This window comes from Anomaloglossus baeobatrachus, chromosome 2 (assembly GCF_048569485.1).
Source record: "Anomaloglossus baeobatrachus isolate aAnoBae1 chromosome 2, aAnoBae1.hap1, whole genome shotgun sequence".
Classification (NCBI taxonomy): Eukaryota; Metazoa; Chordata; class Amphibia; order Anura; family Aromobatidae; genus Anomaloglossus; species Anomaloglossus baeobatrachus.
This window is the reverse complement of record NC_134354.1, coordinates 295,873,000-295,890,307: the sequence shown is the minus strand read 5'-3', so window position 1 is coordinate 295,890,307 and position 17,308 is coordinate 295,873,000. Positions and strand designations below refer to the sequence as shown.

The 17,308-nt window shown below is 43.7% G+C and overlaps 1 protein-coding gene across 1 annotated transcript in view; it reads right to left on the bottom strand.

Moving 5' to 3' along the window:
* Positions 1-17,308, bottom strand: part of AATF (apoptosis antagonizing transcription factor) — a 182,652-nt gene that overhangs the window by 150,710 nt on the left and 14,634 nt on the right. The window contains exons 2-3 of the mRNA XM_075335852.1: positions 11,580-11,771; positions 6,920-7,222 (exon numbers count right to left, since the gene is read on the bottom strand). Coding sequence (XP_075191967.1) covers positions 6,920-7,222; positions 11,580-11,771 — 495 coding nt within the window. The remainder of the gene's footprint in view (positions 1-6,919; positions 7,223-11,579; positions 11,772-17,308) is intronic.

Below are 17,308 nucleotides of genomic sequence, written 5' to 3'. Positions count from 1 at the left end.
CACACAGTATCACACAGGGGAGGATTAGATACACAGCTCAGCACACAGTATCACACAGGGGAGGATTAGATACACAGCTCAGCAGACAGTATCACACAGGATAGTATTAGATACACAGCTCAGCACACAGTATCACACAGGGGAGGATTAGATACACAGCTCAGCACACAGTATCACACAGGATAGTATTAGATACACAGCTCAGCACACAGTATCACACAGGGGAGGATTAGATACACAGCTCAGCACACAGTATCACACAGGGGAGGATTAGATAAACAACCATGCAGACAGTATCACCAGTACACACAGGGTAGCAAGTGGAAGGGTTGACACACACACACACACACACACACACGAACGTGGACGGGGCTGAGGACAGCTGGGGGAGGGAGGGGGTTTCATTACAGACGGTAACGGCAGGGGGCTGCTGAGAGCACAGGGAGGACACACACACCGGCGGCCGCCAGAACGGGGCTGGGGACAGCGGAGGGACGTGATTTAATAACACGGTAACGGGAGGGGGCTGCTGATGGCACAGGGAGGGCACACACACCGGCGGCCGCCAGAACGGGGCTGGGGACAGCGGAGGGTCGTGATTTAATAACACGGTAACGGCAGGGGGTTGCTGAGAGCACAGGGAGGACACACACACGGGCGGCCGCCAGAACGGGGCTGGGGACAGCGGAGGGACGTGATTTAATAATACGGTAACGGCAGGGGGTTGCTGAGAGCACAGGGAGGACACACACACCGGCGGACGCCGGAACGGGGCTGGGGACAGCGGAGGGACGTGATTTCATAACATACGGTAATGGCAGGGGGCGGGGGCTGGTGAGAACGGAGGGAGGGAGGGTTGTGTGATCGGTAACGGGGGGAGGGGAGGCGTACCGGACTTACATCCCGGCGGTTGACAGGTGTAAAGTGGCGCAAAGAGCATGGATTGAATCTCCACAAAAATGGCGCTGAAATCTGCCCTTTGCTGTGATATGGACAGCCCAGGGGGCGCGTACAGATCACAGCACACACCCACTGTAACGCTACACATAGGGTCGGATGGCGACCACTATTCTCTATGGACAGGGGCTGCCATAAAGGAGTGTGGAAATGTCGTTACAGACACAGCAAATCCAACATGGCCCCCAGTGCATACAGTAAAATTAGAATTACATAAAAACTAAGTAAGCTACGAATTTCATTTTGAATTAGAAATACTTCATTTCAGAATCCCTTATTTTAATAAAAAATTAAAAAAACGCGATACAGTCCCTTTAAATTGACGAAAAATGAACATTTTTAAGCAGTAAATAGCCTTTCCCATCCACCTAGCGTGATGAATGGCTCCTGGAGTTCTAAAACCCACAACATTGCCGTCTAGTGATCCAACAAATACGATCCCTAAAATAGAAATTACATGCACCCTGTGTGTAACATATAAATTTTGAAGAACAACATTAGCTTTCTTTTGAGATATTAAGGCTATGTGCGCACGTGTGCGCTCTGCACTGCACCTAAAAGGTGCGCTTCAGAGCGCAGCTGAAAAGCTCCGTTCTGAAGCGCATGGTGCTGGCGAGAACGTGCGCTCTGCCTGCAGCTACTGCCATAGACAGAGCAGGAGCTGCCGGCAAAGCGCACGGAAGAAGTGACATGTCCCTTCTTAGAACGCAGCGATTCGGGCAGCAGCTGAAGCGCTGCGCTCTAATATGCCACGTGCGCACGGCCCCTGCACAATCTCCATAGACTGTGCAGGGGACGCAGGACGCATGCAGTTACGCTGCGCTACAAAGCGCAGCGTAACTGCATGAATTACGCACACGTGCGCACATAGCCTAAGCGTGTTTTTATTATTTACCGTTCTGGAGTTATGGCTTCATATGTCAGCTTTTTGGCCAAAAATGTGGATTTTTTTCAAACTTTGAGCAACGAGCGGCATGGGTTAACGTCGTTTGATCGAGCTCAAATTTTGTCTCTCTCAATATCTGGAAAGGGGAATCGTTTTGTGGGGTCCAGACGAACAAGATTCCAACATTCCCCCCCCCTATGAGATCCGGTCACCCTAATGTACACGTTTGTTTTTTGCAAAAGAAGAAATCTGCTACAAATATTAGAGGGTTGGCAGACATTTTTTTTTCAATAATTTAAATGTGTGAAACATGCTGAAAGAATTGCTATGTCAAAGGCTCCAATTCATTAATCAGTGCGCACCTCTTAATGAATCTGGCGCCTCTGAAAAGTCAGGACATTGAGAGTAATATTCTGGTGTAAGGAATGCTCCAGCTCATCGTGACTTAGATGAACCGCGGTGTCAGGGACCCATCCAGCCCCAGCTCTACTCATTGTGGTGAATCTTGGCGGAACTGGTGTGAAAACACCAAAAGATACAAAAATTGTGAGCAACGCCAAGTAATGCAAAATAATGAACATTTTCAGTGATTTAAGCTAGAATTCTGGCAAAATGGCTTTACTGAATAGAGATACAATATTGTCTAGGTCACTAGTTTGAGAAATGCCTAAGAGTTGGTGCGAATTGAGTCGATGTGCGTTTCCATAGGCCACAATAGTGCCACATGTGCCACGCCGCAATAATGCAGTCATGACAGACTTGATGATCAAATATAACAGCCAAAACATCCAAGGAATGGGCCATGCAGGCATGTTAGCACAGGTTTATCGATTATGCAAATGGAACTTTGGGTCATTGGAACGTCGGTTTCTTCGCCCGGCATGTACAGCCCCCCCTGCTGCGTGTCACATTCTAATAGAGGTTTTCTTTTATATTATTAAAAGATTATAGATTATGTGTTTAGTGACTTATTCTTGATTTATATGCAAACACTTATTTTCCAAGGGTATATTTATGCACAGTTTTATTATTGGTTATCTTAGTTTGGTATCATACTCTGCTGACTCACAATTCCTAAAATAAAGCGGTATCCATCTACATGATATGATAATGGTTAGAGCAATAATCAGGGACATTTTTTTGCAATGGGGCCAAGACGTTACCAGGAAGTAATTGCCATCTACCTACCTATTCTGCCCTGCAACAAATTGTTCCGGGTCAGACCCTCCTGCTGGCAATTTGTAGGATTTATGGGACATCATGTCGACTTAGCAACTTCTTCTCGTGATCTGCTTTGTCGATCTGGTGTCAATGAGGATATCATGTTGATTGACAGCTGGATCCACACTGCCTATCAGCAGAGCAACCAAAGGTGAACCAGCTGCTCTGAGCCAGCATGGATTGTCATAGGGCAGAACAGTCAGGTAGTTAGCAACTACCTGCTGGTAAGTTTTTAGCCCCATTGCAAAATGAAAGTCAAAGAAATCCCTTTAATTTGTAATCTTGCAAATTTCTGAATGCAAGAACAACAGGTTTGCTCCTTGCACACTAAAAGCAAAGTCTGTGTGCCTTTATGATACATTACTGTATAAAATAGAGGCGGAGATAAGATTGTTGGTGTCACCGTACAGAAGCCTAATAGGTAAGGGGCCCCACTCTTGCCTATAAAGCAGGTGGAATTGTGCATTATGACGAGCCCATACATTGCTCTTGTACGAGGACCCTCGTTTGTCTGTGTCCTCGCCTGATAAAATATGTTACATTTTAATTATTTCAGGACTTATGATGACATTCATCCTCAAAAGGGGAAAGAGATGGTGGTGGTGGGTTCATGTGATCTCCTACAGCTTCAAAAGACAGTCACATCTGGGCACTAGCCAAAATTAGAATTCACATAATTAAAGAGAGTGCGTCTGAACCATGGGGCGGTGCATTATGTATGGTGAGCCAGCAGGATTACTTGTCAAACCTGCCGGGATGTGTTGGCTGCAGAAAATTAATGATTTCATTCTTTAAAACAATTACCTCCCAAAGACACCTTCAAACGAACTAATAAAAAGGATTACCTTTTGAGTAACTCACATTTTCATCTATTATCTTGATCCTTACCAAAACCTTTACCTTCCACAATATTATGTAGCAGAATGTAAGACAGCTTAGCCAGTGCAGCGTTCATCACACGGAGGCTACTTTAGGAGGAGAATACATCAGCTCCATTTTAACAATACAAATTAAGGAGACACTTCATTCTACTTGAAGGAAAAGGTAACACAAACTTGTGGAGACATATGGCAAAATGCCCAGTTTCTGGACATCAGCCATTTAATACAAGGTCATAGCGGCTGTAACAACCGAAAAACTCCAAGTCTTAATAACCTTCAATACTTAAATGTTCATTCTTGTGCGGAAAAGGCTCTTGACTATGGATTTCACCTTTCACAATGTAACACACAGACAATGTCTTTGTCCCGGCAGCGGAACCTCGTCAGGAAATCACTGCTTCACGTTTCCGAACCCTGTAGTCACTAAAAAGTAACAGACTGACCCTGTGATCAGCAATGTTCATTTTTAGTTGCGGTTATTAATGCGCTTTTTCAGGCAGACTGCACCTGAAAAAGATGTTGTGTGCATACTCTTATGATAGATTTGCCTTAGTTGGAAATTAAAGGTCACCTCTGGAAGTAGCCTAGAGGGCTCATTTATACAGGTCGAGAACAAATGTTCTTATCAGCCTGACAAAAATGCTTCTTCATTGGGGGAGATTAGTTTACAGCAGGCTTAAAGGGAATCTGTCGCCAGGTGTTTGCCACCTAATCTGAGAGCAGCATAACGTAGAAACAGAAACCCAGATTCCAGTGATGTGTCACTTACTGGACTGCTTAGTGTAATTTTGATAAAATCACTGATTACTCAGCAACTGATTATCATTAGAGGACTACTCGGCGTGCTGCAGGTAGCCCACCATATTCATGAGCTCTGTATAACTGCTAGATCTGCAGCAGAGGAAACATTGATTTTATCAAAATGACAGCAAACAGCTTCATAAGTGACACATTGTTGGAATCAGGGTCTCTGTCTCTACATTATGCTGCTCTCAGATGAGGGAGCAAAAACCTGGTGACAAATTCCCTTTAAAAAGAATCATTCTTGGCAGCTCATATTCTGTGCTGCTGTAAGATCATCATGTTCTATGATCACAAAATGTTGGTATGAATTATCGTTCTGTGAGCTTTGAAATGTGGTTAGGCTTTCAAAACGGGCTATTAAAAATCCGGCTATTGTCTTGTACATAGCCAAACCTGTCATTGCCTGTTTATTGGTACTAATAAAGCAACCTGAGGGGCTGTTCTGACTGCACATTAACTGGTCATCTAAAGCTACACCCAAGCAACTGCTAAGGCTGCTTTCACACTTCCGTTGTTTTCCATCAGTCACAATCCGTCACCTTGAGGAATTACAGTATCCTGCAAAATATTTTGCAGGAATCCGTTTTTTCCCAATAGACTTCTATTAGCGCTGGATTGTGACTGATGGCCCTGCCTTGCATCCGCCGCGTGACGGATTAGTCGTTTACTGACTGACCGTCAGGCGGTAGGAATGCACAAACGTTTTTTGTGTGCAGCGATCGATTTTGTACTGTAAGCATGCGCACAGTAAAAAACCATGACCTACTGTAAATTCAGTTCCAGCGGCCGGAACCATCAGCTGATCGGCTTTTATGAACAATCAGCTGATCACTCACAAAAGGCAGCTGCCGGGCGATCAGCTGACCGTTCACAAAAGGCAGCTGCCGGGCGATCAGCTGACCGTTCACAAAAGGCAGCTGCCGGGCGATCAGCTGACCGTTCACAAAAGGCGGTCGCCGGGCGATCAGCTGACCGTTCACAGAAGGCAGCTGCCTGTAAAACAGTAAGAAAAAACAAAAACAAACAATGGATCGTTTTATTGCAGCATCAGTCACATCAGTTGTGCCACTATCTGCGACACAACCATTGCATCAGTCACACAACTGATTGTGACAGATGCCGCACAACACAAGTGTGAAAGCAGCCTAAACCTTCAAGTTTTATTCCCAAAATCACAATATGCTCATTTAAATAATCTAGACAATTTATTTATTTGTAGCAGTGTAATTCATCTTTTAAATTTACCCCCAAAGTTTGCCACTTCCAAGCTCCATTTTACCTTCCAGCCTGCCACTGGAATTGTCCGGCCATAGTTCCAGTGCTCCTGGTTGATCATGTGCAGTGCACTGTCTCCCAGCTGGCTTCCTGCCAGCATAGCACTGTTCTGCCTCCACAACTGACATTGAGAGAATTCTACCTTTATAATGCAGTCTGCTCCCATATAGTATATTATGCCTGGCAGATTTTACCTTCTGCCATTCACAATGGTATAGCTGAATGACTTTTATATAACTGTTCTGCTGGTTTCCAACAGAGCTCAACTCCCCTGTAGTTCTCCCCAACGGAGTTTGTAAAACGTAATACTGCAGAGCTGAGATACAAGCTGAGCTATTAGTTGCATACTGCTAACAGTCCAGTGATGTGAAACTGCAAATGCTGCGCTGGTGATGCTAGTGGCAGAAGATCATCCTCTGCCATTTGCATCATTAGACTGGCATTTGCAGTATATATTGATGTGACACGATTTAATTATATTGCTGTGTTTGTGGGCAGTCATTGTACAGTGCTTTGTGTGTGGGGGGGGGGTGTTTTATTTCGGTCCATCTTTGGGTGTGTGTCTTAGCTTTAAGGTTTTTAACTTTTGCTACAATAAAGGCTTACTTCTTATATATTGACTTGGGTGTGCTTCCCATTCATGTGCAATACTTTCTCCTTCCTATGATTGCGGCTTCATTACTGCACGGGTGAGCACCCGTTACCCATTATTTTTGGCAGTGCGCCCCTCCTTTTCCTGGCATTTGCAGTTTCACATCAATGATCTGATCGCAGCAGGCAACAAACAGCTCAGCTTGTGTCTCACCTCTGCACTGACCAGTTATCACGGTACGTGCTCCCTCACAAAAGCTACAACATGTATGAATTGAAGCAATATTATAAAATGATGGCTAACCTATTTGGTTTTTAATAGCTTGTCCTTTGGCAACATCTGCTGACACCTTCTCTTTGGAGAATGTCTGTACAGTATCATCTTGAAATTCCGACCCTTCAATGTCATTCTGGCCTTCATCAGAATCCTTCCTTGTGCTGAAAATACCACCATCATCATCCTGTTCTTCTTCATCATCATCATCATCATCATTGTCGTCGTTATCATCATCATCATCATCATTGTCCTCATCTTCATTGGTCACATCATCTTTCTCACTTCTTAATAGGTTTTCATCATATTCAATCTCATGTGATAAATCTTCATCTAAATCAATACAAAAACATTTGACATTTAATTTGTCTCATTAATAGAAATCTGATTTAAAACAAAAAAAAAAAAAACACAACCCCATGGTGTACTATATTATATACCCATTTTCAAAAATTGTAGCAATGTAGCCAGTTTATGATGGAAATAACGAGGTCCATAAAATAACACCTGTCTATATAGTACATAACACCTCGGGTACCCCTCTCCGCTCCCCTCCGTCACTAGCAGTAACCGTGGCACAGATCACAGCATGTGGGGACCTGTCTATTACTGACCATGCTCCAGCAAATCTCTGCTCATTGTATAGTAAATCGCATACACAGATCTGCACCCACAGCTTACAGACAACGTGTCACTCCCCGGTGTCACTACACAGCATAGGTGACATGTTCTCTGTAGCCACGTTACTAACACACCTAGCTCTACTCTTTCAAGACCGGGCCATTTCTCATTTTAGCTTTTGCCTCTTGCTTTCTCAAGCGCCATAACTTGTTCAGATTTCTGTTCATATAGCCTTGTGAAGGTACAATATTGCGCTATTTTTTTTTCATCTCATCACAGGGATATCAAACTTAAGATATTTTTTGCTATGGTATCTGATAGCAGAATAATGTAGAAGCAGAGAGCCAGCGACGTATCGCTTACTGGACGGCTAAGTGCCGTTTTGATAGAATCCCTGTGTTGTCCGATGTAGAAGAACCAAGACTTCTGAGCTGTGTATAACCCCGCCCACACCCCTGACCGGCAGCTTCCCGTGTACAGTGTAACTTGTCAGTGAGCTGCTAATCAATGGGGGGGCGGGGTTACAGAGATTAGTCTGATTGGCTGCATGCAACACCTAGTCAGGAAGTAATCTCTTTAATAATCTTGCTGTTAAAACACTGATTGTATTGAAATTAAGAGCACACAGCCCAATAAGTGACATCACTGGATTCAGGCTCTCTGCCCTCATATTATGCTGCTCTCAGATTAAATAGCAGAAACCAGATGATAAATTCCCTTTAATCTCTAAACAAAAGAGTGTTACACCCCCTGTCAGGATCCTTTACTGAAAGCACAACTATTGGGTGAAAATGAACTCATTTTCTTCCAGTAGCCGCCGGCTCGCAAGTACAGTCACCACTCGCAGTGAACGGTGCTGTAATCACACATCTGCAGCTCCCAGAAGGACATCATCTTATTCTGGTGGCAACACTATCAGTAAGGTGGGCGGGCAGTATTGTAATGCTATTTACCTGAAAATTAACTCTAGATCTGCAGGTAAATAGCATTTTCCAAGATGATCAGCTCCCTTTAAAAAAAAAAAATTAAAAAAAATTTTTTAAACAATAGTGCTTGTGTCATTTTTTTGGAGACCTAAACTTTTTTCTTTTATGTTGTCCAGCAGGGGCATCAGCTCAGAACCGGAAGCAACCAGCGAGACCCTGTTTGTAGAAGTTTGGCTACAATTAGGCTTCATGGAAAAAAACAAAAAAAACAAAACAATAAAATATACCTTCAACATGGAAAAAGGGGCTGTACCATTTAACTATGCACAAAAATATAGGAAATTAAGAGCACATAAATGGCAGCAGATGCTCTGGACAATGAGTTAAAGTATGAAATATTTGGCTGAGTGGGAGAGCAGCACAACAAAGAATTTCTTCAGACAACAGTGAAGCATGGTGGAAGTTCCTTGGAAATCTGGGCTGTATTTCAGGAAACAGGGTTGGGGATTTGCACAAGATTCTGGATTGGTGTCCTCAATGCTAAGAATTACAGGCAGACAACTCCATCATGCAATACCATCAGGGAGGCGTCTGACTGGCTCCAAATTTATTCTGCAGCAGGAGAACAACAACCTCAGATATACAGTCCATGCCATTAAGAATTATATTCAGAGTAAAGAAGAACAAGGAGTCCTGGAAGTGATGATATGGCCACACAGAGCCCTGATCTCAGAATTGAGTCTGTCTGGGATTACATGTAGAGACAGAAGGATTTGGCAGAAGCTTACATTCACAGATCTGCGATTAGTAGTGTTGAGCGAGTAGTTAGCAAGTACTGTCCGCTACTCGCATATTCATTACAAGTAGTGGGCACAATGTAAATCAATGGGAAATACTCGCTAAGTAGCGAATAACCTGAAAGCCATACTATTCACTACTCGCGCGTAAAGTACGGCTTTTGAGTTACTCGCTACCTAGCGAGTATTTCCCACTGACTTACATCGGACAGTGCTCGCTAACAGCTTAGCTACTCGCCCAACACTAGCGGTTAGCTCTACAAGGTGTTTGGAACAATCTGGCTGCACAGTTCCTTCATAATCTAAGTGCAAGTGTGCTTAGAACTGATGCTGTTTGAAGGCAAAGTGTGAGCACACCACAAAGCGGATTACATTCAGCTTTTGTATATTCACGTGGCAATTTGTTAATTGATAAAAATAAAACTATTAAAGCTTCTATTTTTTTTTATTTATTTATTTATTTTTTTTTTTAAAGTATCCTTACTTTTGCAAGAATATTTCCAAACCTGCCTAAAACGTTTGCACAATACTATTTGAGCTAATGAAGCTATCAATAGCCTGAATATACAAAAATCTTACATTCAGCCCACGTTACTCAGAGACTCCAAAAAGAGGAAAATGTATATTACGGAGTCTGAAAAGACTGTGCGTTGCAGGCTGAAGCTGTTTTACCATCTATAGGTGAGACCAATAGACAAAAAAAAAAACCATCAAACGGTGTCCATAGTGTAACTACTATACAGGCCTGCTGAAATCTATTTTAGCTTATAGAAACCTATACAAGGGATCATTTTAGCGTAGTATACGAAGATTTTCCACAGAACAACAGTATCAGTAAGTGTAAAAACAAGAGTTCAATGTTTAACCCCCTACATTTGCTCCCAAGCCTTATTTACTGGGGTTCCATGCGTATCTAAATATTCCACCTCTTTAGAAGCACGTCATTTACCAGGGATAGGGTTCTCCCGGCACCGGGCTGCTCAGATCAATCCTACATCTGGGACTTCATTGTAGTCTGTGATATAGATGGCTTTCTGTTATCAGAGATGAAGCCATGTTCTCTCACGCTCTTCAGGGTCGTACACACATAATGTCCTCTCCAAAGCGGAAACTTTTTTAGGCACTCTGGTGGCTATCAATAAAATGGAAGCGACACATTAGCCGTGCATACCGGCTTCTGTGTATAACATGGAGTACGGCTTGTTGCCCAACATGAACCATTAGTGGCTCTTTGGTGTCGCTATAAACTTAGGCATAAGGGAAAATAAATGGAGAAACCCGCTGAGTATAAAGGATGCTTTACACGCTGCGACATCGCTAGCTATTGCTAGCGATGTCGAGCGCAATAGCACCCGCCCCCGTTGTTCGTGCAACATTTGGTGCTCGCTGCCGCAGCGAAAATTATCGCTACGGCAGCGTCACACGCACATACCTTGTCAGCGACATCGCTGTGACCGCCGAACAATCCCTCCCTCAAGGAGGAGGTGCGTTCAGCGTCATAGCGACGTCACTGCGGCATCACACAGCGGCCGGCCAATAGAAGCGGAGGGGCAGAGATGAGCGGGACGTAACATCCCGCCCACCTCCTTCCTTCCGCATTGCCGGTAGACGCAGGTAAGGAGATGTTCCTCGTTCCTGCGGTGTCACACAGCGATGTGTGATGCCACAGTACCTACAAACAACATCATACCTGTAGCAGCAGCGATATTAAGGAAAGGAGCGACGTGTCAACGATCACCGTTTTTGAACGATTTTGCGATGGTTGATCGTCGCTCCTTGGTGTCTCACTCTGCGATGTCGCTACCGGCGCCGGATGTGCGTCACTAACGATGTGACCCCGACGATATATCGGTAGCGATGTCGCAGGGTGTAAAGCACCCTTAAGGGTAAGCAGGCGACAGCTCTGTGTTTTGTACCATATCAATAAAAGGCCTAGCACTAGCTAACGCTGACACTTTGGCGTTTTGTGCCAACTGGCTGTTAGATGTCGACACTATCACTGTTCAAAACACATCTACTTGGAACCGTTTCTGAATGGTTTCCCGTGTTTTTGCACCATAATGTATATGCCTCTGTACACACAGGCTTATTCTGCAAAGTTACTGGTAAGTAGAGATATGTAGGAGAAAGGTAGAGGTAGATCAGTGGGTCCTACAGATGGCAATGCATTCATTAATCATCTTTTCTGTATATACAGTAGTTCTCCAGAGCTAACCATTAATACTGTGAGAATTGGATGACCTAAATGTAAAAATATTCATTTTTTACTTTACTGTGTAAATATGATTTAATATTAAAATAAAGAGATAATTGACAAAATACAAACACTAACCAACTAAAACTCACCGGCATCTTCAGAGAAAGAGTCCTCTCCAAGATCTGCTTTTAAATCTTTCCGAGACGTAGCTTTCCCTATGTACTTCTTATCTGTATCAGACAGGAAAGTAACGGTGTTTTTCTTTATGTTTCGAAGTATAACTCCATCATCTTCATCAATTCCACCTTCATCAAATTTGTCGATAACCTTAGCAGCAGTAACTGGAAAAAAAAAAAATCATGAATACCCATAAGTGATACATATACACGATAGTCAAGTATTATGAGGATCCAAACAGAAAGCTGACCGACCGCATAGGTCAGTGGAGGACGTCTCAGGATTTATTGGGATCAGTTAGAAAACCTACAAGGGAATCTGCCACTACAGCATCAATATACAAAGGTGGGCCACTTATATGGATACACCAAAATAAAATGGGAATGGTTGGTGATAACTTTGTGGCTCATTAGTATATAGGAGGGGGGAAACATTTCAAGATGGGTGGTGATCATGGTGGCCATTTTGGATGCAACTTTATTTTTTCCAATGGGAAGAGGGTCATGTAACACATCAAACTTATTAACAATTTCACAAAAAAACAATGGTGTGATTGGTTTTAATGTAACTTTATTCCTTCATTAGTTATTTACAATTTTATGACCACTTATAAAATGTGTTCAAAGTGCTGCCCATTGTGTTGGATTGTCAATGCAACTCTCTTCTCCCACGCTTGACACACTGATATTAACACCGCAGAAGAAATACTAGCACAGGCTTCCAGTATCCATTGTTTCAGATGCTGCACATCTTGTATCTTCACAGCATAGACAATTGCCTTCAGAAGACCCCAAAGATAAAAGTCTAAGGGGGTCAGATCGGGAGACCTTGGTGGCCATTCAACTGGCCCATGATGACCAATCCACTTTCCAGGACACTGTTCATGTAGGAATGCTCGGACCTGTAATGGTGCACCATCACATTATGGGCATCAGGTCTGAGCATTCCTACATGAACAATGTCCTCAAAAGTGGATTGGTCATCATGGGCCAGTTGAATGGCCACCAAGGTCTCCCAATCTGACCCCCTTAGACTTTTATCTTTGGGGTCTTCTGAAGGCAATTGTCTATGCTGTGAAGATACAAGATGTGCAGCATCTGAAACAATGGATACTGGAAGCCTGTGCTAGTATTTCTTCTGCGGTGTTAATATCAGTGTGTCAAGCGTGGGAGCAGAGAGTTGCATTGACAATCCAACACAATGGGCAGCACTTTGGACACATTTTATAAGCGGTCATAAAATTGTAAATAACTAATGAACGAATAAAGTTACATTAAAACCAATCACACCCTTGTTTTTCTTGTGAAATTCTCAATAGGTTTGATGTTTTACATGACCCCCTTCCCATTGGAAAAAATAGATTCAAAATGGCCGGTCACCACCCATCTTGAAAAGTTTCCCCCCTCCCATATACTAATTAGCCACAAACAGGAATTTGATATCACCAACCATTTCAATTTTATTTAGGTGTATCCATATAAATTGCCCACCCTGTAGAAAGTGAGAAAAACACCAGACAGCATTAATGTGAAGGGGCTGTACAAGAGGAAAGCTGTACAGGAATGTACCTGTGCTAATAACTTATAGGGAAAGTAACAGCATCATGGACTTACCAACCTCCCATCCAGGATACCTTGTGGGAACATGAAAGTCAAAATCTAGGAACCTGGGGTACATCTCTGGTGCAACTTAACTGCCCTGTGCCACTACCAAATACATTAATCGGGTACACATCCCAATGAATATGGCGCATGTTACTCCAGTGCTCCCTTTAGTGAACCTGTCATCAGAAATTTAGCTATAAACCTAAAAGTTCCCCCCTCTGCAGCTCCTGGGCTGCATTCTAGGAAGCTTCCTATAGTTTTTGTGGCCCCTTTTATTCCAAAATAAATACTTTACAAACTTGTACCTTTTCGTATGCAAATTTCTTAAATCTTCCATGGGGGCGGGCTGCCTGATGTACGTTGCTGTCCTCCTGCCGATTTACGCCGCCCCCGAACGCTGAATTTCAAACCTCAGGACGCCGCCCCTGGGCGCCCGTGGTCCCGCGCATGCGCTGTGCTACTGTAGCGGTGCCGTGCACTGCGTGCACGTGTGACCGCTGGTGACACTTTTGCGCGGGCACCGACTGCTCCATCCGCTCCTCCCATCTATTTCCTGCTGCTGAGCAGGATGGGAAGGAGGTGACGTCCAGTCATCTGGCCAGCGAGCGTTTGCGCAGAACGCTGGAGGAATAGGCGAAAGTGCGGTCACGAGGTTATGGGCGGCACTTGCTGATGACACTCACAGCGCCGCCCATAACCTCGTGCCCGCGCAAAGCGTCACTAGCGGTCACACGTGCACACAGTGCACGGCACCGCTACAGTAGCACAGCGCATGCGCGGGACCACGGGCGCCCAGGGGCGGCGTCCTGAGGTTTGAAATTCAGCGTTCGGGGGCGGCGTAAATCGGCAGGAGGACAGCAACGTACATCAGGCAGCCCGCCCCCATGGAAGATTTAAGAAATTTGCATACGAAAGGTACAAGTTTGTATAGTATTTATTTTGGAATAAAAGGGGCCACAAAAACTATAGGAAGCTTCCTAGAATGCAGCCCAGGAGCTGCAGAGGGGGGAACTAGCTAAATTTCTGATGACAGGTTCCCTTTCAGTCATACAAACACCAGTATAGGGCCCTGTGTGCACAGTGCGGTTTTTGCTGCAGAATTTGTACGTTTTTTGTTCATAAGCTTCATGCAGTCCTTCCCCAGCAAAGTCTATGGGAAATCCCAAATACTGTGCACACGTTGCTTCTTTTTTTTCCTTACAGGTTTTGCTGCAGAATTTCTACAGCAAAAAGAAGTCGCATGTCATTTCTTTTCTGCGTTTTCTGAGTTTTTCCTCTGTGTTTTGCCATTGACAAAAAAAAAAAATCGCAGGGACAAAACGTGGTAAATCCGCACCAAAAACACACCAAAACTGCATACGTTTTTGGCGTGGTGTTTTTGCAGGTAGGTGCGTTTTTCGCTGGAGAAACAAATCCGTACATAGCCTTAATGAACTGGGGATATTGCACTTTGTTAGTGGAAAATAATTTTGCTCAACACATATTGATTCCTTTTAAGAAAATATCTGCAATTTCACGAACATTTAGAAAAATTAGCAGTTTTTCAAATATTACTTTTCTATACCTTTGAACCAGATAGCCATACCACACCAGAAAAGTAAAGTAATCATTTCCAGCTTATATCGGCATTATTCTTCAATTTACTGTGTTAGGATGTTTAAATGCTTAAAAGATTAGCAGCAATTTTTAATTTTTTAAAACTTATTTGTATGGACCGATTCAGTTTTAATGTGACTTTTAGCGACCCTTACACTGGGAACTCCCCAAAGTGATAAATGGCTACAAGACTGCTGTCTGGACATTGTCAGGAATTAACACAAAGTAGAATGAAAAATGTTATTTTTTCCACAAAAATGCTGCTTTGGCCTTAAGTTTTTCCATTTTTATATGGAGTATATAGGACAAAATGAACTCCACAATGTTATGCAATTTCTCCTAAACAATGATGCCCCATATGTGGTTGGAAGCTACTGTTTGGGCGCATGGCAGAACTCAGAATGGGACAGTGGAATTTGGGTATTGGAATGCAGTTTTGGCTGGAATAGATTGAACCCCAAGTCAATTTGCAGAGCCACTGAAATGCACTAACAGCAGCAACTTCTTCAGAAGGGACCCCATTATGGAAACTACAACTCAAGTATTACACCTATGGGTTAACTATAACTCTCAAGTATTACATCTATGGGTTAAGTAAGCATTTTGAACCCACAGGAGTGTCACAGAATTTATAGTACTAGGCAGCAATATAAAAAAACAAAATACATTTTTTCAGTAAAACTTTGTATTTTGGCCCCATGTGTTTTCCAGAAAAGAAAAAAAAAAAAACCATGGAATAGATGTTTCAGAACAACCTGTGCTTCTAGAGATAGGCTCACCAACATTTCTTCAGCGGGATCTCCCTGCTACAGCAATGCCATAACATGTAGATGGTGACTGCAGTTTGGCTTTGGAAGTTTGGATTTAATTACTCCCTGGGGAACGCGGGGGAGTGGGGGGGGGGGTCAGGTCGCTCATCTAGTGCCTTTATGCTACCAGTAATGTGGAAACCCCATAGCTTCCATTGAGAGGTAACTGCTTTCCCTGCATCTGGGTTTCCATCTAAATCCCCCAAAAATGTGATTCTGCTGTTTGGAGTAGGTTTGATTACAGATTTGCACCCTATCTGGCCTCTGCTCTAGCGGTGCCCTGACTGTGCACGTATGATTACAACGGTGATACAAGAGATACAGATATATATATCGCCCATATTTTCATGGGATATGTCGACATTTTCAGTGAGACTATTTTTTAAGCTTTCCATTTCTTGTGCGTCATAACCAAAAAAAAAGCTGTCATTTTTTATGTTGTTCATCATATGCTAAGTAATGGGACCGTGTTTTACATGGTGTTAATTATGTGTACTCTCTTATTTTTATAAATAGCCTGTGTTTTTAGTGATGAACACTTCTGCAATATTTTCATAATGTAGGTTGTTTATTTTGTAGTACATATTATAAATACCGTATACTGTAGCTACTGCTCATATAATATGCACTGCCACTGTCCATCACCATGGTGCTGAAACCGCACCGCGGTGACGGGCTGGGGGAATCGGCGCATATTATATGTGCCTGTGCTCCCCTTTGATCGCACATGCCCCCCCGTGTTAGATATGACCAATGACCTATTGACAGCAAAACGTAACGGTGACCACTCTCTGCTTATTCTTCTTGACCTTTCTGCAGCCTTCGACACTGTCGAACACAGTCTCCTTCTCTCTTTGCTCCATTCTATCGGCCTAAAGGACACTGTGCTCTCCTGGTTCTCTTCCTATCTTTCTGGCTGTTCATTCAGTGTATCATTTGCTGGCTCCACATCTTCTCCTTTTCCTCTCACTGTTGGGGTCCCTCAAGGTTCAGTCCTTGGCCCTCTTCTTTTCTCCCTCTACACTGCCCTAATTGGACAGACCATCAGCAGATTTGGCTTTCAGTACCATCTTTATGCTGATGACACACAGCTATACACCTCATCCCCTGAGCTCACCCCCGCTGTACTACAGAACACAAGTGACTGCCTGACTGCAGTTTGCAATGTCATGTCTGCTCTCTATCTGAAACTAAACCTTTCCAAAACTGAACTACTTCTTTTTCCTCCATCCTCCAACCTTCCTAACCCTGACATCTCCCTCTCTGTGTGTGGCACAACGATAAGTCCTAGGCCGCAGGCCAGCTGTCTGGGGGTTATACTTGACACTGATCTCTCCTTCACTTCCCACATACAATCTCTTGCCCGCTCCTGCCGCTTGCACCTCAAGAACATCTCTAGAATCCGCCCCTTTCTCACTATGGAAACGACAAAAACCCTCACCGTGGCCCTGATCCACTCTCGCCTTGACTACTGTAACTCTCTATTAATTAGTCTCCCCCTAACTAGACTCTCTCCTCTACAGTCCATCCTTAACGCAGCAGCCAGGGTCACCTACCTGGCTAACCGCTACTCGGATGCCTTTGCTCTGTGCCAGTCATTGCATTGGCTGCCCATATATCACAGGATCCAATTCAAACTGCTTGTTCTCACCCACAAAGCTCTCCACAGTGCGGCACACCCCTATATCTCCA